This window comes from Oncorhynchus keta, unplaced genomic scaffold, assembly GCF_023373465.1.
Source record: "Oncorhynchus keta strain PuntledgeMale-10-30-2019 unplaced genomic scaffold, Oket_V2 Un_scaffold_8670_pilon_pilon, whole genome shotgun sequence".
In the NCBI taxonomy this organism is placed as follows: Eukaryota; Metazoa; Chordata; class Actinopteri; order Salmoniformes; family Salmonidae; genus Oncorhynchus; species Oncorhynchus keta.
Window position 1 is genome coordinate 565,903 of NW_026291010.1, and position 25,019 is coordinate 590,921.

General features: G+C 42.2%; 1 protein-coding gene across 1 annotated transcript in view; it reads left to right on the forward strand.

The window, feature by feature from the left end:
- vipr1b (vasoactive intestinal peptide receptor 1b) overlaps positions 1-25,019 on the forward strand; it is a 244,545-nt gene that overhangs the window by 53,447 nt on the left and 166,079 nt on the right. Inside the window, exon 2 of the mRNA XM_052517592.1 lies at positions 7,464-7,554. Coding sequence (XP_052373552.1) covers positions 7,464-7,554 — 91 coding nt within the window. The remainder of the gene's footprint in view (positions 1-7,463; positions 7,555-25,019) is intronic.

Genomic DNA, 25,019 nt, shown 5'->3' on the forward strand with positions numbered 1-25,019 from the left:
CAACACACTGAGATCATGGTTATGTGTTGACAGCCCAACACACTGAGATCATGGTCATGTGTTGACAGCCCAACACACTGAGATCATGGTCATGTGTTGACAGCCCAACACACTGAGATCATGGTCATGTGTTGACAGCCCAACACACTGAGATCATGGTCATGTGTTGACAGCCCAACACACTGAGATCATGGTCAAGTGTTGACAACCCAACACACTGAGATCATGGTCATGTGTTGACAACCCAACACACTGAGATCATGGTCATGTGTTGACAGCCCAACACTGAGATCATGGTCATGTGTTGACAGCCCAACACACTGAGATCATGGTCATGTGTTGACAACCCAACACACTGAGATCATGGTTATGTGTTGACAGCCCAACACACTGAGATCATGGTTATGTGTTGACAGCCCAACACACTGAGATCATGGTCATGTGTTGACAGCCCAACACACTGAGATCATGGTCATGTGTTGACAACCCAACACACTGAGATCATGGTCATGTGTTGACAGCCCAACACACTGAGATCATGGTCATGTGTTGACAACCCAACACTGAGATCATGGTCATGTGTTGACAGCCCAACACACTGAGATCATGGTCATGTGTTGACAGCCCAACACACTGAGATCATGGTCATGTGTTGACAGCCCAACACACTGAGATCATGGTCATGTGTTGACAGCCCAACACACTGAGATCATGGTCATGTGTTGACAGCCCAACACACTGAGATCATGGCCATGTGTTGACAGCCCAACACACTGAGATCATGGTCATGTGTTGACAGCCCAACACACTGAGATCATGGTCATGTGTTGACAGCCCAACACACTGAGATCATGGTCATGTGTTGACAACCCAACACACTGAGATCATGGTCATGTGTTGACAGCCCAACACACTGAGATCATGGTCATGTGTTGACAGCCCAACACTGAGATCATGGTCATGTGTTGACAACCCAACACACTGAGATCATGGTCATGTGTTGACAGCCCAACACACTGAGATCATGGTCATGTGTTGACAGCCCAACACACTGAGATCATGGTCATGTGTTGACAACCCAACACACTGAGATCATGGTCATGTGTTGACAGCCCAACACACTGAGATCATGGCCATGTGTTGACAGCCCAACACACTGAGATCATGGTCATGTGTTGACAGCCCAACACACTGAGATCATGGTCATGTGTTGACAGCCCAACACACTGAGATCATGGTCATGTGTTGACAGCCCAACACACTGAGATCATGGTCATGTGTTGACAGCCCAACACACTGAGATCATGGTCATGTGTTGACAGCCCAACACACTGAGATCATGGTCATGTGTTGACAGCCCAACACACTGAGATCATGGTCATGTGTTGACAACCCAACACACTGAGATCATGGTCATGTGTTGACAGCCCAACACACTGAGATCATGGTTATGTGTTGACAGCCCAACACACTGAGATCATGGTCATGTGTTGACAGCCCAACACACTGAGATCATGGTCATGTGTTGACAGCCCAACACACTGAGATCATGGTCATGTGTTGACAGCCCAACACACTGAGATCTTGTTCATGTGTTGACAGCCCAACACACTGAGATCATGGTCATGTGTTGACAGCCCAACACACTGAGATCATGGTCATGTGTTGACAGCCCAACACACTGAGATCATGGCCATGTGTTGACAGCCCAACACACTGAGATCATGGTCATGTGTTGACAGCCCAACACACTGAGATCATGGTCATGTGTTGACAGCCCAACACACTGAGATCATGGTCATGTGTTGACAGCCCAACACACTGAGATCATGGTCATGTGTTGACAGCCCAACACACTGAGATCATGGCCATGTGTTGACAGCCCAACACACTGAGATCATGGTCATGTGTTGACAGCCCAACACACTGAGATCATGGTCATGTGTTGACAGCCCAACACACTGAGATCATGGTCATGTGTTGACAGCCCAACACACTGAGATCATGGTCATGTGTTGACAGCCCAACACACTGAGAACATGGTCATGTGTTGACAGCCCAACACACTGAGATCATGGTCATGTGTTGACAGCCCAACACACTGAGATCATGGTCATGTGTTGACAGCCCAACACACTGAGATCATGGTCATGTGTTGACAGCCCAACACACTGAGATCATGGTCATGTGTTGACAGCCCAACACACTGAGATCATGGTCATGTGTTGACAACCCAACACACTGAGATCATGGTCATGTGTTGACAGCCCAACACACTGAGATCATGGTCATGTGTTGACAACCCAACACACTGAGATCATGGTCATGTGTTGACAGCCCAACACACTGAGATCATGGTCATGTGTTGACAACCCAACACACTGAGATCATGGTCAGTAGGCCTGTTCCCTCACCATGTCAGACCCTCTGATGTCCACTCTCTGCCCCTCAGAGAGGAGGCATCATGGCTGTCTTCCAGAGATGGTTATTCAAACACATGTCATCAGGACCGCTGCCAAGTCACTCACTGTTGTTTCAACTTCAGTGGCTGTGTATCTGGTCATGTGACATGAAATAACAGTGTTAGAAATGTCAGGGAAGACAGATGAAGAACATCTATGGGAGACAGGCTTTCTGGGTAAAGAGAGAGAAAAACCCCACGTTACAGGCTTCGGGCTTCATGCATTCCTCGCTTTGACCAATTACTGCAAACATGTCAGATATTATTTGAGACAGGACCTACAGAAAATATATACAGGAAACGCGGTAGGCACTATGGCTGGGAGTGTTTACAGCAGCCACAGCTATCTGTCTGGAGAGTTGTTTCTGGGTGCTGGCCAGGCTAGGAAGATGATCATACTGAGAAAACAGAGAGCATCGCTACCGACCACCCTGGAAGAGCCTCCCTCTCCTCCCTCCTTCAGCTCTCCTGTCCTTCCAACCTTCCCTCTCCTCACTCCCCTTCCATCATGAAGAGTGTTTCCTCCCATCCCATCTGCATTATCTGCTCTAATACTACTCAGTACTAGTGCTGTAATACTGCTCTAATACTACTCAGTACTAGTGCTGTAATACTGCTGTAATGCTACTCAGTACTAGTGCTGTAATACTACTGTAATACTGCTGTAATACTACTCAGTACTAGTGATGTAATACTGCTGTAATACTGCGGTAATGCTACTCAGTACTAGTGCTGTAATACTGCTGTAATACTACTCAGTACTAGTGCTGTAATTCTGCTGTAATACTACTCAGTACTAGTGCTGTAATACTGATGTAATACTACTCAGTACTCGTGCTGTAATACTGCTGTAATACTGATGTAATACTACTCAGTACTAGTGCTGTAATACTGCTGTAATACTGCTGTAATACTGATGTAATACTACTCAGTACTAGTGATGTAATACTGCTGTAATGCTACTCAGTACTAGTGATGTAATACTGATATAATACTACTCAGTACTAGTGATGTAATACTGCTGTAATGCTACTCAGTACTAGTGATGTAATACTACTGTAATACTACTGTAATGCTACTCAGTACTAGTGATGTAATACTGCTGTAATGCTACTCAGTACTAGTTATGTAATACTACTGTAATACTGCTGTAATACTACTCAGTACTAGTGATGTAATACTGCTGTAATACTGATGTAATTCTATTCAGTACTAGTGATGTAATACTGATGTAATTCTATTCAGTACTAGTGATGTAATACTGCTGTAATACTACTCAGTACTAGTGATGTAATACTGATGTAATTCTATTCAGTACTAGTGATGTAATACTGCTGTAATACTGATGTAATTCTATTCAGTACTGGTGATGTAATACTATTGAAATGGTTCTCAGTACTAGTGCTGTAATACTGCTGTAATACTACTGTAATACTACTGTAATACTGCTGTGATACTACTCGGTACTAGTGCTGTAATACTGCTGTAGTAATACTGTAATTCTACTCAATACTTGTGCTGTAATACTGATGTAATACTACTCAGTACTAGTGATGTAATACTGATGTAATACTACTTAGTACTAGTGGTGTAATACTGATGTAATACTGATGTAATACTACTTAGTACTAGTGCTGTAATACTGCTGTAATACTGATGTAATACTACTTAGTAATAGTGATGTAATACTGCTGTAATACTACTCAGTACTAGTGATGTAATACTGATATAATACTACTCAGTACTAGTGATGTAATACTGATGTAATACTACTCAGTACTAGTGCTGTAATACTGATGTAATACTGATGTAATACTACTCAGTACTAGTGATGTAATACTGCTGTAATACTGATGTAATACTACTCAGTACTAGTGATGTAATACTGATGTAATACTACTCAGTACTAGTGCTGTAATACTGATGTAATACTGATGTAATACTACTCAGTACTAGTGCTGTATTACTGATATAATACTGATGTAATACTACTCAGTACTAGTGATGTAATACTGCTGTAATACTGCTGTAATACTACTCAGTACTAGTGTTGTAATACTGCTGTAATTCTGCTCTAATACTACTCAGTACTAGTGATGTAATACTGATATAATACTACTCAGTACTAGTGATGTAATACTGATGTAATACTACTCAGTAGTAGTGATGTAATACTGATGTAATACTGATGTAATACTACTCAGTACTAGTGCTATAATACTGATGTAATACTGATGTAATACTACTCAGTACTAGTGATGTAATACTGATGTAATACTACTCAGTACTAGTGATGTAATACTGATGTAATACTACTCAGTACTAGTGCTGTAATACTGATGTAATACTACTCAGTACTAGTGATGTAATACTGCTGTAATACTGCTGTAATACTGATGTAATACTACTCAGTACTAGTGATGTAATACTGCTGTAATACTGATGTAATACTGATGTAACACTACTCAGTACTAGTGATGTAATACTGATGTAATACTACTTAGTACTAGTGATGTAATACTGATGTAATACTACTCAGTACTAGTGATGTAATACTGCTGTAATACTACTCAGTACTAGTGCTGTAATACTGATGTAATACTGCTGTAATACTCAGTACTAGTGATGTAATTCTGATGTAATACTACTCAGTACTAGTGCTGTAATACTGATGTAATACTCAGTACTAGTGCTGTAATACTGCTGTAGTACTGATGTAATACTGATGTAATACTACTCAGTACTAGTGATGTAATACTGCTGTAATACTACTCAGTACTAGTGCTGTAATACTGCTGTAATACTACTCAGTACTAGTGATGTAATACTGCTGTAGTACTGATGTAATACTGCTGTAGTACTGATGTAATACTGATGTAATACTGCTGTAGTACTGATGTAATACTGCTGTAATGCTTCTACTGTCCTCTGTTTCTCTCCTCTCCTCCTCTGCCTTAATTGCTCATCTTGACAGCACCAGGGAGGAGACCAATGTCTTGGCTTGTCTTGTGTACTTGCTCCCTCTGTCTTTTCCTTGTCTCTCTCTTCTTCTTTCTTTCTTTTTTCTCTTTGACTATTTTTCTTAGTCATCCCATATCTGGGATCCCAGCACCTGGAGAAGGTCAGCAGAGATGCAGAACTGAGGGAGAGGGGGGGGTGTAGTAATAAGCCAAGGTATCCACTGACCTTCTGCAGGTGCTTGGCCGTCTTACACATCTTCATCATCGACCCGCCGGCCCTCCTCTCCGTCGGCGACTGTCAGTGTTCGTTGACATAGATGTACAATCCTGCTGCACTTCTCTCTCTTCACGTCCTGATCCACTACCATGATATCATCCCTATGCAGCCCGAGAGATGGGTTGTTATGGGCTGAGGACAGAGATGGGTTGTTATGGGCTGAGGACAGAGATGGGTTGTTATGGGCTGAGGACAGAGATGGGTTGTTATGGGCTGAGGACAGAGATGGGTTGTTATGGGCTGAGGACAGAGATGGGTTGTTATGGCCTGAGGACAGAGATGGGTTGTTATGGGCTGAGGACCGAGATGGGTTGTTATGGGCTGAGGACAGAGATGGGTTGTTATGGGCTGAGGACAGAGATGCCAGATACAGCAATATTTGTTTATTTTATTTTACTAGGCAAGTCAGTTAGGGTTATTTACAATGACGGCCTACTCTGGCCAAACCCGGACGACGCTATGCCAATTGTGTGGCGCCCTATGCAACTCACGATCACGGCCAGATGTGATACAGCCTGGATTCGAACAAGGTACTATAGTGACGCCACTTGCACTGAGATGCAGTGCCTTGGACCGCTGCGTCACTCGGGAGCCCTATAGGGAACTAGAAGTCCTCCTGAATTGGATTTACTATATATTTGATTATGGTATCGCTGACAGCAACCCAGAGTAGACCTTGACAGATGCAATAACCTCTTGAAGCTAGGGGGCACTATTTTTATGTTTGGAAAAATAACGCTCCCAAAGTAAATGGCCTATTTCTCAGGTCCTGATGCTAAAATATGCATATAATTGACAGATTGGGATAGAAAACACTCTCCAAGTTTCCAAAACTGTCAAAATATTGTCTGTGAGTATAACAGAACCGATATTGCAGGCGAAACCCTGAGAAAAATCAAACCAGGAAGTGGCTTCTATTTTGAAAACTCCATGTTCCATAGCCTCCCATTGCTCCATTTAAAGGGATGTCAACCAGATTCATTTTCATATCGCTTCCTCAAGGTGTCAACAGTCTTCAGACATAGTTTCAGACTTTTATTTTGAAAAATGAGCCAGAACGATAACATCTTGTCAAGTGGTTACGCAACAGAGTTTGGATAGGTATTGCTTTTCCCTCTCCTACTGTGAAAGACATTTGCGGTTGATATATTATCGATTATATATTATAAAAACAACCTGAGGATTGATTATAAAAACGTTTGACATGTTTCTGTGGACATTACGGATATTATGTGGAAGTTGTCTGCGTTGTCGTGACCGCTCTTTCCTTTCTGAACATAATGCGCCAAACAAACAGAGGTATTTTGGAAATAAAAATAATCTTTATGGAACAAAAGGAACATTTGTTGTGTAACTGGGAGTCTTGTGAGTGAAAACATCCGAAGATCAAAGGTAACCAATTCATTTGATTGCTTTTCGGATTTGTGACCAAGCTACCTGATGCTAAGTGTACTTATTGTTTTATTGTCATGCGATCAATAAACTTACACAAGCGCTTGGATTGCTTTCGCTGTAAAGCATAATTTCAAAATCTGAGACGACAGGTGGATTAACAAAAGGCTGAACTGCGTTTTGCAATATTGCACTTGTGATTTCATGAATATGAATATTTTTAGTAATATTATTTGACTGAGGCGCTATGCTATTCAGCGGTTGCTGATGACAATTATCCCGCTTAAGGGATGGGCAGCGTCAAGAAGTCACTGACACGGTGAGGAGTGTGTTGATGCTCTGCTAAATTACTTCTGGTGTGTGTTCTCTGCAGGTGTGGTGTGGCCAGATGTGTGACGTGGTGAGTGAGATCGAGCTGGAGAGAGAGCACTGTGACAACAAAACCTCTGGGAACGTCACGGCAGGTCATTCACCTACAATACATTACTTTCCTTCCCTACGGGTGTTGAAGGCTCCCAGGCAGCAATTTACAGAAAATGGGGAAACAGCAGGATTATATAAAGGAGAGCGAAAGTTATGGCCAGCATCCATAGTGAACACCCCCATCACACACCCCCATCACACACCCCCTCCATCACACACCCCCTCCATCACACACCCCCATCACACCCCCATCACACACCCTCCATCACACACCCCTCCATCACACACCCTCCATCACACACCCCTCCATCACACACCCCTCCATCACACACCCCTCCATTGCACACCCTCCATCACACACCCCCATCACACACCCCCTCCATCACACACCCCCTCCATTGCACTAGACTGAAATACTCATTCAGATTTTTGTTATATGTGTATTGGATACGAAACAGAATAATATCGTTCAGAGTGGTACTGTAAACTTTGCTATGCTATTTTTTTTTTTACATGAATATAAAGTAGATTTTATATTCTCTGTCCATTTTAGTTTGGTGTTGTAGTGTCTTATGGAAAACAGATCTTCTGTCTGCTGGGTCACTGGAGTGTGCAACAGGGAGTCCTGGTTAACTCTATATTAAATCAGCTAGCGTTACAGAGACGACAGAGAGAGACGTAGTTTTTTGAAGTCAGAGAAATCTGTAAAAGTAAAGGACACATTACAATTTACTAGGGGGGAGGTGTGCTGCAAAATCGTGGAGGGTTGTTAAACTTTTTTGTTGTTGCTATGGGTAGAGTTTTTATTGGGTACAGGGAGTGTAGTACATTTTGTCCTCTGGTTTATATTCCCTCATTTCCCCTGGTTTAAATTCCCTTTCTCCCCTGGTTTAAATTCCCTTTCTCCCCTGGTTTATATTCCCTCTTTCCCCTGGTTTATATTCCCTCTTTCCCCTGGTTTATATTCCCTCTTTCCCCTGGTTTATATTCCCTCTTTTCCCCTGGTTTATATCCTGGTTTATATTCCCTCTTTTCCCCTGGTTTATGTTCCCTCTTTTCCCCTGGTTTATATTCCCTCTTTTCCCCTGGTTTATGTTCCCTCTTTTCCCCTGGTTTATATTCCCTCTTTTCCCCTGGTTTATATTCCCTCTTTTCCCCTGGTTTATATTCCCTCTTTCCCCTGGTTTATATTCCCTCTTTTCCCCTGGTTTATATTCCCTCTTTCCCCTGGTTTATATTCCCTCTTTCCCCTGGTTTATATTCCCTCTTTTCCCCTGGTTTATGTTCCCTCTTTCCCCTGGTTTATATTCCCTCTTTCCCCTGGTTTATATTCCCTCTTTCCCCTGGTTTATATTCCCTCTTTCCCCTGGTTTATATTCCCTCGTTTCCCCTGGTTTATATTCCCTCTTTCCCCTGGTTTATATTCCCTCTTTCCCCTGGTTTATATTCCCTCTTTTCCCCTGGTTTATATTCCCTCTTTTCCCCTGGTTTATATTCCCTCTTTCCCCTGGTTTATATTCCCTCTTTCCCCTGGTTTATATTCCCTCTTTCCCCTGGTTTATATTCCCTCTTTTCCCCTGGTTTATGTTCCCTTTTTTCCCTGGTTTATGTTCCCTCTTTTCCCCTGGTTTATATTCCCTCTTTTCCCCTGGTTTATGTTCCCTCTTTTCCCCTGGTTTATATTCCCTCTTTTCCCCTGGTTTATATTCCCTCTTTTCCCCTGGTTTATATTCCCTCTTTTCCCCTGGTTTATATTCCCTCTTTTCCCTGGTTTATATCCTGGTTTATATTCCCTCTTTTCCCCTGGTTTATATTCCCTCTTTTCCCCTGGTTTATATTCTGGTTTATATTCCCTCTTTCCCCTGGTTTATATCCTGGTTTATATTCCCTCTTTTCACTGGTTTATATTCCCTCTTTCCCCTGGTTTATATTCCCTCTTTTCCCCTGGTTTATATCCTGGTTTATATTCCCTCTTTTCCCCTGGTTTATATCCTGGTTTATATTCCCTATTTTCCCCTGGTTTATATCCTGGTTTATATTCTCTATTTTCCCCTGGTTTAAATCCTGGTTTATATTCCCTCGTTTCCCCTGGTTTATATTCCCTCTTTCCCCTGGTTTATATCCTGGTTTATATTCCCTCTTTCCCCTGGTTTATATTCCCTCTTTCCCCCTGGTTTATATCCTGGTTTATATTCCCTCTTTTCACTGGTTTATATTCTGGTTTATATTCCCTCTTTTCCCCTGGTTTATGTCCTGGTTTATATTCCCTCTTTTCCCCTGGTTTATATCCTGGTTTATATTCCCTCTTTTCCCCTGGTTTATATCCTGGTTTATATCCTGGTTTATATTCTCTATTTTCCCCTGGTTTAAATCCTGGTTTATATTCCCTCGTTTCCCCTGGTTTATATTCCCTCTTTTCCCCTGGTTTATATCCTGGTTTATATTCCCTCTTTTCCCCTGGTTTATATCCTGGTTTATATTCCCTCTTTTCCCCTGGTTTATATCCTGGTTTATATTCCCTCTTTCCCCCTGGTTTATATTCCCTCTTTTCCCCTGGTTTATATTCCCTCTTTTCCCTGGTTTATATTCCCTCTTTCCCCCTGGTTTATATCCTGGTTTATATTCCCTCTTTTCCCCTGGTTTATATCCTGGTTTATATTCCCTCTTTTCCCCTGGTTTATATCCTGGTTTATATTCCCTCTTTTCCCCTGGTTTATATTCCCTCTTTTCCCTGGTTTATATTCCCTCTTTTCCCCTGGTTTATATTCTGGTTTATATTCCCTCTTTCCCCCTTGTTTATATCCTGGTTTATATTCCCTCTTTTCCCCTGGTTTATATTCCCCCTTTCCCCCTGGTTTATATTCCCTCTTTTCCCCTGGTTTATATTCCCTCTTTTCCCTGGTTTATATTCCCTCTTTTCCCCTGGTTTATATCCTGGTTTATATTCCCTCTTTTCCCTAGTTTATATCCTGGTTTATATTCCCTCTTTCCCCTGGTTTATGTTCCCTCTTTTCCCCTGGTTTATATTCCCTCTTTTCCCCTGGTTTATATTCCCTCTTTTCCCCTGGTTTATATTCCCTCTTTCCCCTGGTTTATATTCCCTCTTTTCCCCTGGTTTATAGTCCCTCTTTTCCCTGGTTTATATTCCCTCTTTTCCCCTGGTTTATATCCTGGTTTATATTCCCTCTTTTCCCTAGTTTATATCCTGGTTTATATTCCCTCTTTCCCCTGGTTTATGTTCCCTCTTTTCCCCTGGTTTATATTCCCTCTTTCCCCTGGTTTATATTCCCTCTTTCCCCTGGTTTATATTCCCTCTTTCCCCTGGTTTATATTCCCTCTTTCCCCTGGTTTATATTCCCTCTTTTCCCTGGTTTATATTCCCTCTTTTCAGAGTTGAATCCCACTAGACAATGTGTTGTTCTGTTGCTTTTCCCACATCTCACATATCATAACTCTCTATATATCTATAGTATCTCTCTATTTATATATATCTCTATGGTATCTCTGTATATATCTATAGTATCTCTCTATTTCTATATATCTCCATGGTATCTCTGTACATCTCTATAGTATCTCTCTATTTCTATATATCTCTATGGTATCTCTGTATATATCTATAGTATCTCTCTATTTCTATATATCTCCATGGTATCTCTGTACATCTCTATAGTATCTCTCTATTTCTATATATCTCTATGGTTTCTCTCTATATCTATATTGTATTTATCTGTATCTCTACATCTTTCTTTTTGTATTTTTTATTTCACCTTTATTTAACCAGGTAGGCTAGTGGAGAACACCTTTATTTAACCAGGTAGGCTAGTTGAGAACAAGTTCTCATTTACAACTGTGACCTGGCCAAGATAAAGGAAAGCAGTTTGACACAAACAACAACACAGAGTTACACATGGAGTAAACAACAACACAGAGTTACACATGGAGTAAAACAACCATACAGTCAATAATACAGTAGAAAGATCTATGTACAGCATGTGGAAATGAGGTAGGATAAGAGAGGTAAGGCAATAAATGGTGGTGAAGTAATTACAATATAGCAATTAAACACTGGAATGGTCGGATGTGCAGAAGATGAATGTGCAAGTAGAGATACTGGGGTGCAAAGGAGCAAAATAAATAAATAAATACAGTATGGGGATTGGATGGGCTACTTACAGATTACCTATGTACAGCTGCAGTGATCTGTGAGCGGCTCTGACAGCTGGTGCTTAAAGCTAGTGAGGGAGGTAAGAGTCTCCAGCTTCAGAGATTTTTTGCAGTTCGTTCCAGTCATTGCCAGCAGAGAACTGGAAGGTGAGGCGGCCTAAGGAAGAATTGGCTTTGGGGGTGACCAGTGAGATATACCTGCTGGAGCGCGTGTGACGGGTTGGTGCTGCTATGGTGACCAGTGAGCTGAGATAAGGCGGGGCTTTACCTAGCAGAGACTTATAGATGACCTGGAGCCAGTGGGTTTGGCGACGAGTATGAAGCGAGGGCCAGCCAACGAGAGCATACAGGTCACAGTGGTTGGTACTGTATGGGGCTTTGGTGACAAAATAGATGGCACTGTGATAGACTACATCCAGTTTGTTTAGTAGAGTGTTGGAGGCTATTTTATAAATGACATCGCCAAAGTCGAGGATCAGTAGGATGGTCAGTTTTACGAAGATATGTTTGGCAGCATGAGTGAAGGATGCTTTGTTGCGAAATAGGAAGCCGATTCTGGATTTAGTTTTGGATTGGAGATTTAATGTGAGTCTGGAAGGAGAGTTTACAGTCTATCCAGACACCTAGGTATTTTTCATTGTCCACATAACCGTCCAGAGTAGTGATGCTGGACGGGCGGGCAGCGATCGATTGCAGAGCATACATTTAGTTTTACTTGCATTTAAGAGCAGTTGGAGGCCAGGAAAGGAGAGTTGTATGGCATTGAAGCTCATCTGGAGGTTAGTTAACACAGTGTCCAACGAAGGGCCAGAGGTATACAGAATGGTGTCGTCTGCGTAGAGGTAGATCAGAGAAACACCTGCAGCGAGAGCGACATCATTGATGTATACAGAGAAGAGAGTCGGCCCGAGAATTGAACCCTGTGGCACCCCCATAGAGACTGCCAGAGGTCCGGACAACAGGCCCTCCGATTTGACATACTGAACTCTATTGGATAAGTAGTTGGTGAACCAAGCGAGGCAATATTTGAGAAACCAAGGCTGTTGAGTCTGCCTATAAGAATGTTGTGATTGACAGAGTCGAAAGCCTTCGCCAGGTTGATGAATACGGCTGCACATTAATGTCTCTTATCGATGGCGGTTATGATATCGTTTAAGAGCTTGAGCATGTCTGAGGTTCACCCATGACCAGCTCTGAAACCAGATTGGATAGTGGAGAAGCTACGGTGAGATTCGAAATGGTCGGTAATCTTTTTGTTAGCTTGGCTTTCAAAGACCTTAGAAAGGCAGGGTAGGATAGATATAGGTCTGTAGCAGTTTGGGTCTAGAGTGTCTCCCCGTTTGAAGAGGGGGATGACTGCGGAAACTTTCCAATCTATGGGAATCTCAGACGATACGAAAGAGAGGTTGAACAGGCTAGTAAATAGGGGTTGCAAAAATGTTGGCAGATAATTTTAGAGAGAGGGTCCAGATTGTCTAGCCCTGCTGATTTGTAGGGGTCCAGATTTTGCAGCTCTTTCAGAACATCAGCTATCTGGATTTGGGTGAAGGAGAAGTGGGGGAGGTTTGAGCGAGTTGCTGTGGGGAGCGCAGGGCAGTTGACCATTATTGTGGATTTATCGGTAGTAACAGTGTTTCCTAGCCTCAGTGCAGTGGGCAGCTGGGAGGAGGTGTTCTTATTCTCCATGGACTTTACAGTGTCCCAGAACTTTTTTGAGTTTGTGCTATAGGATGCAAATTTCTGTTTGAAAAAGCTAGCCTTAGCTTTCCTGACTGTCTGTGTATATTGGTTCCTAACTTCCCTGAAAAGTTGCAAATCACGGGGGCTATTCGATGCTAATGCATAAGGCCACAGGATGTTTTTGTGCAGGTCTGGCAGACAGGTCTGGAGTCAACCAAGGGCTATATCTATTCCTGGTTCTACATTTTTTGAATGGAGCATGCTTATTTAAGATTGTGAGTAAGCACTTTTAAAGAATAACCAGGCATCATCTCCTGACAGGATGCGGTCAATGTCATTCCAGGATACCCCCGGCCAGGTCAATTAGAAAGGTCTGCTCGCTGAAGTGTTTTAGGGAGCGTTTGACAGTGATGAGGGGTGGTCGTTTGACCGCAGACCCATTACGGATGCAGGCAATGAGGTAGTGATCGCTGAGATCTTGGTTGAAAACAGCAGAGGTGTATTTGGAGGGCGAGTTAGTTAGGATGATATCTATGAGGGTGCCCGTGGTTACGGATTTGGGGTTGTACCTGGTAGGTTCATTGAGTATTTGTGTTAGATTGAGGGCATCAAGCTTAGACTGTAGGATGGCCTTGGCTTAAGCATTTCCCAGTTTAGGTCAACTAGCAGCACGAGCTCAGAAGATAGATGGGGGGCAATTAATTCACATATGGTGTCCAGGGCACAGCTGGGGGCAGAGGGTGAGGGAGAGGGTGAGGCAGAGGGAGACTTGTTTCTGAAAAGGTGAATTTGTAGTAGTAGCTCGAATTGTTTTTGTACAGACCTGGATAGTAAGACAGAACTCTGTAGGCTATCTCTGCAGTAGATTGCAACACCGCCCCTTTTGGGAATTCTATCTTGGCGGAAAAGGGATATTTAGGGATGAAAATTTCAGTGTTTTTGGTGGTCTTCCTAAGCCAGGATTCAGACACGGCTAAGACATCTGGGTTGGCAGAATGTACTAAATCAGTGAATAAAGCAAACGTAGGGAGGAGGCTTCTAATGTTAACATACATGAAACCAAGGCTTTTACGATTACAGAAGTCATCAAATGAGAGCACCTGGGGAGTAGGAGTGGAGCTAGCAGTGGTTAGCTGACTGATAGCTGGTAGCTACGTAGCTGGCTAGCTTCTGTTGGGGGATTCCGTAAAAATACTTTAGAAAATAACAGATCCATACCACATTGGGTGAGGCGGGTTGCAGGAGAGTATATTGAAGTTGAGGTTTAGGAAAAATATAAGAAAGATATGTGAAGAAAAAATATATTAATAAATATACACATAGGACAAGACGAGCAAAAATACACCATCTTGGAAAATGAATGAAGAGATAATGGTATCTATGGAATCTATGTATTTCTCCATCTCTATGGTATCTCTCGGGCAGCCGAGCGGAAATGGAGGAAAACTCGCCTCCCTGCGGACCTGGCATCCTTTCACTCCCTCCTCTCTACATTTTCCTCCTCTGTCTCTGCTGCTAAAGCCACTTTCTACCATTCTAAATTCCAAGCATCTGCCTCTAACCCTAGGAAGCTCTTTGCCACCTTCTCCTCCCTCCTGAATCCTCCCCCCTCCTCCCTCTCTGCAGGTCGACGACATCCGATCCTCGTTTGCTAAGTCAAACGACACCGCTGGTTCTGCTCACACTGCCCTACCCTATGCTCTGACCTCTTTCTCCCCTCTCTCTCCAGATGAAATCTCGCGTCTTGTGACGGCCGGCCGCCCAACAACCTGCCCGCTTGACCCTATCCCCTCCTCTCTTCTCCAGACCATTTCCGGAGACCTTCTCCCTTACCTCACCTCGCTCATCAACTCATCCCTGACCGCTGGCTACGTCCCTCCCGTCTTCAAGAGAGCGAGAGTTGCACCCCTTCTGAAAAAACCTACACTCGATCCCTCCGATGTCAACAACTACAGACCAGTATCCCTTCTCTCTTTTCTCTCCAAAACTCTTGAGCGTGCCGTCCTTGGCCAGCTCTACCGCTATCTCTCTCAGAATGACCTTCTTGATCCAAATCAGTCAGGTTTCAAGACTAGTCACTCAACTGAGACTGCTCTTCTCTGTATCACGGAGGCGCTCCGCACTGCTAAAGCTAACTCTCTCTCCTCTGCTCTCATCCTTCTAGACCTATCGGCTGCCTTCGATACTGTGAACCATCAGATCCTCCTCTCCACCCTCTCCGAGTTGGGCATCTCCGGTGCGGCCCACGCTTGGATTGCGTCCTACCTGACAGGTCGCTCCTACCAGGTGGCGTGGCGAGAATCTGTCTCCTCACCACGCGCTCTCACCACTGGTGTCCCCCAGGGCTCTGTTCTAGGCCCTCTCTTATTCTCGCTATACACCAAGTCACTTGGCTCTGTCATAACCTCACATGGTCTCTCCTATCATTGCTATGCAGACGACACACAATTAATCTTCTCCTTTCCCCCTTCTGATGACCAGGTGGCGAATCGCATCTCTGCATGTCTGGCAGACATATCAGTGTGGATGACTGATCACCACCTCAAGCTGAACCTCAGCAAGACGGAGCTCCTCTTCCTCCCGGGGAAGGACTGCCCGTTCCATGATCTCGCCATCACGGTTGACAACTCCATTGTGTCCTCCTCCCAGAGCGCTAAGAACCTTGGCGTGATCCTGGACAACACCCTGACGTTCTCAACTAACATCAAGGCGGTGTCCCGTTCCTGTAGGTTCATGCTCTACAACATCCGCAGAGTACGACCCTGCCTCACACAGGAAGCGGCGCAGGTCCTAATCCACTTGTCATCTCCCGTCTTGATTACTGCAACTCGCTGTTGGCTGGGCTCCCTGCCTGTGCCATTAAACCCCTACAACTCATCCAGAACGCCGCAGCCCGTCTGGTGTTCAACCTTCCCAAGTTCTCTCACGTCACCCCGCTCCTCCGCTCTCTCCACTGGCTTCCAGTTGAAGCTCGCATCCGCTACAAGACCATGGTGCTTGCCTACGGAGCTGTGAGGGGAACGGCACCTCAGTACCTCCAGGCTCTGATCAGGCCCTACACCCAAACAAGGGCACTGCGTTCATCCACCTCTGGCCTGCTCGCCTCCCTACCACAGAGGAAGTACAGTTCCCGCTCAGCCCAGTCAAAACTGTTCGCTGCTCTGGCCCCCAATGGTGGAACAAACTCCCTCACGACGCCAGGACAGCGGAGTCAATCACCACCTTCCGGAGACACCTGAAACCCCACCTCTTCAAGGAATACCTAGGATAGGGTAAGTAAGGGTAAGTAATCCTTCTCACCCCCTTCTCCCCCAAAAAAAAAAGATTTAGATGCAAGTGGCTGTTCCACTGGATGTCATAAGGTGTATGCACCAATTTGTAAGTCGCTCTGGATAAGAGCGTCTGCTAAATGACTTAAATGTAATGTAAATGTATATCTCTATGGTATCTCTCTGTCTATATCTCTATGGTATCTCTCCATAACTCCATCTCTATGGTATCTCTCTGTCTATATCTCTATGGTATCTCTCTGTCTATATCTCTAGGGTATCTCTCCATAACTCCATCTCTATGGTATCTCTCTGTCTATATCTCTAGGGTATCTCTCCATAACTCCATCTCTATGGTATCTCTCTGTCTATATCTCTATGGTATCTCTCTGTCTATATCTCTAGGGTATCTCTCCATAACTCCATCTCTATGGTATCTCTCTGTCTATATCTCTAGGGTATCTCTCCATAACTCCATCTCTATGGTATCTCTCTGTCTATATCTCTATGGTATCTCTCTGTCTATATCTCTATGGTATCTCTCTGTCTATATCTCTAGGGTATCTCTCCATAACTCCATCTCTATCGTATCTCTCTGTCTATATCTCTAGGGTATCTCTCCATAACTCCATCTCTATGGTATCTCTCTGTCTATATCTCTATGGTATCTCTCTATAACTCCATCTCTATGGTATCTCTCTGTCTATATCTCTAGGGTATCTCTCCATAACTCCATCTCTATGGTATCTCTCTGTCTATATCTCTAGGGTATCTCTCCATAACTCCATCTCTATGGTATCTCTCTGTCTATATCTCTAGGGTATCTCTCCATAACTCCATCTCTATGGTATCTCTCTGTCTATATCTCTATGGTATCTCTCTGTCTATATCTCTATGGTATCTCTCTGTCTATATCTCTAGGGTATCTCTCCATAACTCCATCTCTATGGTATCTCTCTGTCTATATCTCTAGGGTATCTCTCCATAACTCCATCTCTATGGTATCTCTCTGTCTATATCTCTATGGTATCTCTCTATATCTCTGTGGTATCTCTCCATAACTCCATCTCTATGGTATCTCTCTGTCTATATCTCTATGGTATCTCTCTATATCTCTAGGGTATCTCTCCATAACTCCATCTCTATGGTATCTCTCTGTCTATATCTCTATGGTATCTCTCCATAACTCCATCTCTATGGTATCTCTCTGTCTATATCTCTAGGGTATCTCTCTGTCTATATCTCTAGGGTATCTCTCCATAACTCCATCTCTATGGTATCTCTCTGTCTATATCTCTATGGTATCTCTCCATAACTCCATCTCTATGGTATCTCTCTGTCTATATCTCTATGGTATCTCTCCATAACTCCATCTCTATGGTATCTCTCTGTCTATATCTCTAGGGTATCTCTCCATAACTCCATCTCTATGGTATCTCTCTGTCTATATCTCTATGGTATCTCTCCATAACTCCATCTCTATGGTATCTCTCTGTCTATATCTCTATGGTATCTCTCCATAACTCCATCTCTATGGTATCTCTCTGTCTATATCTCTATGGTATCTCTCCATAACTCCATCTCTATGGTATCTCTCTGTCTATATCTCTATGGTATCTCTCTGTCTATATCTCTAGGGTATCTCTCCATAACTCCATCTCTATGGTATCTCTCTGTCTATATCTCTAGGATATCTCTCCATAACTCCATCTCTATGGTATCTCTCTGTCTATATCTCTATGGTATCTCTCCATAACTCCATCTCTATGGTATCTCTCTGTCTATATCTCTATGGTATCTCTCCATAACTCCATCTCTATGGTATCTCTCTGTCTATATCTCTATGGTATCTCTCCATAACTCCATCTCTATGGTATCTCTCTGTCTATATCTCTATGGTATCTCTCTGTCTATATCTCTAGGGTATCTCTCTGTCTATATCTCTAGGGTATCTCTCCATAACTCCATCTCTATGGTATCTCTCTGTCTATATCTCTATGGTATCTCTCTGTCTATATCTCTATGGTATCTCTCTGTCTATATCTCTAGGGTATCTCTCCATAACTCCATCTCTATGGTATCTCTCTGTCTATATCTCTAGGGTATCTCTCCATAACTCCATCTCTATGGTATCTCTCTGTCTATATCTCTATGGTATCTCTCTGTCTATATCTCTATGGTATCTCTCTGTCTATATCTCTAGGGTATCTCTCCATAACTCCATCTCTATGGTATCTCTCTGTCTATATCTCTAGGGTATCTCTCCATAACTCCATCTCTATGGTATCTCTCTGTCTATATCTCTATGGTATCTCTCTATAACTCCATCTCTATGGTATCTCTCTGTCTATATCTCTAGGGTATCTCTCCATAACTCCATCTCTATGGTATCTCTCTGTCTATATCTCTAGGGTATCTCTCCATAACTCCATCTCTATGGTATCTCTCTGTCTATATCTCTAGGGTATCTCTCCATAACTCCATCTCTATGGTATCTCTCTGTCTATATCTCTATGGTATCTCTCTGTCTATATCTCTATGGTATCTCTCTGTCTATATCTCTAGGGTATCTCTCCATAACTCCATCTCTATGGTATCTCTCTGTCTATATCTCTAGGGTATCTCTCCATAACTCCATCTCTATGGTATCTCTCTGTCTATATCTCTATGGTATCTCTATATCTCTGTGGTATCTCTCCATAACTCCATCTCTATGGTATCTCTCTGTCTATATCTCTATGGTATCTCTCTATATCTCTAGGGTATCTCTCCATAACTCCATCTCTATGGTATCTCTCTGTCTATATCTCTATGGTATCTCTCCATAACTCCATCTCTATGGTATCTCTCTGTCTATATCTCTAGGGTATCTCTCTGTCTATATCTCTAGGGTATCTCTCCATAACTCCATCTCTATGGTATCTCTCTGTCTATATCTCTATGGTATCTCTCCATAACTCCATCTCTATGGTATCTCTCTGTCTATATCTCTATGGTATCTCTCCATAACTCCATCTCTATGGTATCTCTCTGTCTATATCTCTAGGGTATCTCTCCATAACTCCATCTCTATGGTATCTCTCTGTCTATATCTCTATGGTATCTCTCCATAACTCCATCTCTATGGTATCTCTCTGTCTATATCTCTATGGTATCTCTCCATAACTCCATCTCTATGGTATCTCTCTGTCTATATCTCTATGGTATCTCTCCATAACTCCATCTCTATGGTATCTCTCTGTCTATATCTCTATGGTATCTCTCTGTCTATATCTCTAGGGTATCTCTCCATAACTCCATCTCTATGGTATCTCTCTGTCTATATCTCTAGGGTATCTCTCCATAACTCCATCTCTATGGTATCTCTCTGTCTATATCTCTATGGTATCTCTCCATAACTCCATCTCTATGGTATCTCTCTGTCTATATCTCTATGGTATCTCTATATCTCATGGTACTCCATCTCTATCTCTGGTATCTCTCTCTGTCTATATCTCTATGGTATCTCTCTGTCTATATCTCTATGGTATCTCTCCATAACTCCATCTCTATGGTATCTCTCTGTCTATATCTCTAGGGTATCTCTCCATAACTCCATCTCTATGGTATCTCTCTGTCTATATCTCTATGGTATCTCTCTGTCTATATCTCTATGGTCTATATATCTCTCCATAACTCCATCTCTATGGTATCTCTCTGTCTATATCTCTAGGGTATCTCTCCATAACTCCATCTCTATGGTATCTCTCTGTCTATATCTCTATGGTATCTCTCTGTCTATATCTCTATGGTATCTCTCTGTCTATATCTCTAGGGTATCTCTCCATAACTCCATCTCTATGGTATCTCTCTGTCTATATCTCTAGGGTATCTCTCCATAACTCCATCTCTATGGTATCTCTCTGTCTATATCTCTATGGTATCTCTCCATAACTCCATCTCTATGGTATCTCTCTGTCTATATCTCTAGGGTATCTCTCCATAACTCCATCTCTATGGTATCTCTCTGTCTATATCTCTAGGGTATCTCTCCATAACTCCATCTCTATGGTATCTCTCTGTCTATATCTCTAGGGTATCTCTCCATAACTCCATCTCTATGGTATCTCTCTGTCTATATCTCTATGGTATCTCTCTGTCTATATCTCTATGGTATCTCTCTATATCTCTAGGGTAACTAACCATCTCTATGGTATCTCTCTGTCTATATCTCTATGGTATCTCTCATAACTCCATCTCTATGGGTATCTCTATGGTATCTCTCTGTCTATATCTCTAGGGTATCTCTCTGTCTATAACTCTAGGGTATCTCTCCATAACTCCATCTCTATGTATCTCTCTGTCTATATCTCTATGGTATCTCTCCATAACTCCATCTCTATGGTATCTCTCTGTCTATATCTCTATGGTATCTCTCTGTCTATATCTCTAGGGTATCTCTCCATAACTCCATCTCTATGGTATCTCTCTGTCTATATCTCTAGGGTATCTCTCCATAACTCCATCTCTATGGTATCTCTCTGTCTATATCTCTATGGTATCTCTCCATAACTCCATCTCTATGGTATCTCTCTGTCTATATCTCTATGGTATCTCTCCATAACTCCATCTCTATGGTATCTCTCTGTCTATATCTCTATGGTATCTCTCTGTCTATATCTCTAGGGTATCTCTCTGTCTATATCTCTAGGGTATCTCTCCATAACTCCATCTCTATGGTATCTCTCTGTCTATATCTCTATGGTATCTCTCTGTCTATATCTCTATGGTATCTCTCCATAACTCCATCTCTATGGTATCTCTCTGTCTATATCTCTAGGGTATCTCTCCATAACTCCATCTCTATGGTATCTCTCTGTCTATATCTCTATGGTATCTCTCTGTCTATATCTCTATGGTATCTCTCTGTCTATATCTCTAGGGTATCTCTCCATAACTCCATCTCTATGGTATCTCTCTGTCTATATCTCTAGGGTATCTCTCCATAACTCCATCTCTATGGTATCTCTCTGTCTATATCTCTATGGTATCTCTCTATAACTCCATCTCTATGGTATCTCTCTGTCTATATCTCTAGGGTATCTCTCCATAACTCCATCTCTATGGTATCTCTCTGTCTATATCTCTAGGGTATCTCTCCATAACTCCATCTCTATGGTATCTCTCTGTCTATATCTCTAGGGTATCTCTCCATAACTCCATCTCTATGGTATCTCTCTGTCTATATCTCTATGGTATCTCTCTGTCTATATCTCTATGGTATCTCTCTGTCTATATCTCTAGGGTATCTCTCCATAACTCCATCTCTATGGTATCTCTCTGTCTATATCTCTAGGGTATCTCTCCATAACTCCATCTCTATGGTATCTCTCTGTCTATATCTCTATGGTATCTCTCTATATCTCTGTGGTATCTCTCATAACTCCATCTCTATGGTATCTCTCTGTCTATATCTCTATGGTATCTCTCTATATCTCTAGGGTATCTCTCCATAACTCCATCTCTATGGTATCTCTCTGTCTATATCTCTATGGTATCTCTCTGTCTATATCTCTAGGGTATCTCTCCATAACTCCATCTCTATGGTATCTCTCTGTCTATATCTCTATGGTATCTCTCCATAACTCCATCTCTATGGTATCTCTCTTTCTATATCTCTATGGTATCTCTCCATAACTCCATCTCTATGGTATCTCTCTGTCTATATCTCTAGGGTATCTCTCCATAACTCCATCTCTATGGTATCTCTCTGTCTATATCTCTATGGTATCTCTCCATAACTCCATCTCTATGGTATCTCTCTGTCTATATCTCTATGGTATCTCTCCATAACTCCATCTCTATGGTATCTCTCTGTCTATATCTCTATGGTATCTCTCCATAACTCCATCTCTATGGTATCTCTCTGTCTATATCTCTATGGTATCTCTCTGTCTATATCTCTAGGGTATCTCTCCATAACTCCATCTCTATGGTATCTCTCTGTCTATATCTCTAGGGTATCTCTCCATAACTCCATCTCTATGGTATCTCTCTGTCTATATCTCTATGGTATCTCTCCATAACTCCATCTCTATGGTATCTCTCTGTCTATATCTCTATGGTATCTCTCCATAACTCCATCTCTATGGTATCTCTCTGTCTATATCTCTAGGGTATCTCTCCATAACTCCATCTCTATGGTATCTCTCTGTCTATATCTCTAGGGTATCTCTCCATAACTCCATCTCTATGGTATCTCTCTGTCTATATCTCTATGGTATCTCTCTATAACTCCATCTCTATGGTATCTCTCTGTCTATATCTCTAGGGTATCTCTCCATAACTCCATCTCTATGGTATCTCTCTGTCTATATCTCTAGGGTATCTCTCCATAACTCCATCTCTATGGTATCTCTCTGTCTATATCTCTAGGGTATCTCTCCATAACTCCATCTCTATGGTATCTCTCTGTCTATATCTCTATGGTATCTCTCTGTCTATATCTCTATGGTATCTCTCTGTCTATATCTCTAGGGTATCTCTCCATAACTCCATCTCTATGGTATCTCTCTGTCTATATCTCTAGGGTATCTCTCCATAACTCCATCTCTATGGTATCTCTCTGTCTATATCTCTATGGTATCTCTCTATATCTCTGTGGTATCTCTCCATAACTCCATCTCTATGGTATCTCTCTGTCTATATCTCTATGGTATCTCTGTCTATATCTCTAGGGTATCTCTCCATAACTCCATCTCTATGGTATCTCTCTGTCTATATCTCTATGGTATCTCTCCATAACTCCATCTCTATGGTATCTCTCTGTCTATATCTCTAGGGTATCTCTCTGTCTATATCTCTAGGGTATCTCTCCATAACTCCATCTCTATGGTATCTCTCTGTCTATATCTCTATGGTATCTCTCCATAACTCCATCTCTATGGTATCTCTCTGTCTATATCTCTATGGTATCTCTCCATAACTCCATCTCTATGGTATCTCTCTGTCTATATCTCTATGGTATCTCTCCATAACTCCATCTCTATGGTATCTCTCTGTCTATATCTCTATGGTATCTCTCCATAACTCCATCTCTATGGTATCTCTCTGTCTATATCTCTATGGTATCTCTCCATAACTCCATCTCTATGGTATCTCTCTGTCTATATCTCTATGGTATCTCTCCATAACTCCATCTCTATGGTATCTCTCTGTCTATATCTCTATGGTATCTCTCTGTCTATATCTCTAGGGTATCTCTCCATAACTCCATCTCTATGGTATCTCTCTGTCTATATCTCTAGGGTATCTCTCCATAACTCCATCTCTATGGTATCTCTCTGTCTATATCTCTATGGTATCTCTCCATAACTCCATCTCTATGGTATCTCTCTGTCTATATCTCTATGGTATCTCTCCATAACTCCATCTCTATGGTATCTCTCTGTCTATATCTCTATGGTATCTCTCTATATCTCTAGGGTATCTCTCCATAACTCCATCTCTATGGTATCTCTCTGTCTATATCTCTATGGTATCTCTCCATAACTCCATCTCTATGGTATCTCTCTGTCTATATCTCTAGGGTATCTCTCTGTCTATATCTCTAGGGTATCTCTCCATAACTCCATCTCTATGGTATCTCTCTGTCTATATCTCTATGGTATCTCTCCATAACTCCATCTCTATGGTATCTCTCTGTCTATATCTCTATGGTATCTCTCCATAACTCCATCTCTATGGTATCTCTCTGTCTATATCTCTAGGGTATCTCTCCATAACTCCATCTCTATGGTATCTCTCTGTCTATATCTCTATGGTATCTCTCCATAACTCCATCTCTATGGTATCTCTCTGTCTATATCTCTATGGTATCTCTCCATAACTCCATCTCTATGGTATCTCTCTGTCTATATCTCTATGGTATCTCTCCATAACTCCATCTCTATGGTATCTCTCTGTCTATATCTCTATGGTATCTCTCTGTCTATATCTCTAGGGTATCTCTCCATAACTCCATCTCTATGGTATCTCTCTGTCTATATCTCTAGGGTATCTCTCCATAACTCCATCTCTATGGTATCTCTCTGTCTATATCTCTATGGTATCTCTCCATAACTCCATCTCTATGGTATCTCTCTGTCTATATCTCTATGGTATCTCTCCATAACTCCATCTCTATGGTATCTCTCTGTCTATATCTCTATGGTATCTCTCTGTCTATATCTCTAGGGTATCTCTCTGTCTATATCTCTATGGTATCTCTCCATAACTCCATCTCTATGGTATCTCTCTGTCTATATCTCTATGGTATCTCTCTGTCTATATCTCTATGGTATCTCTCCATAACTCCATCTCTATGGTATCTCTCTGTCTATATCTCTAGGGTATCTCTCCATAACTCCATCTCT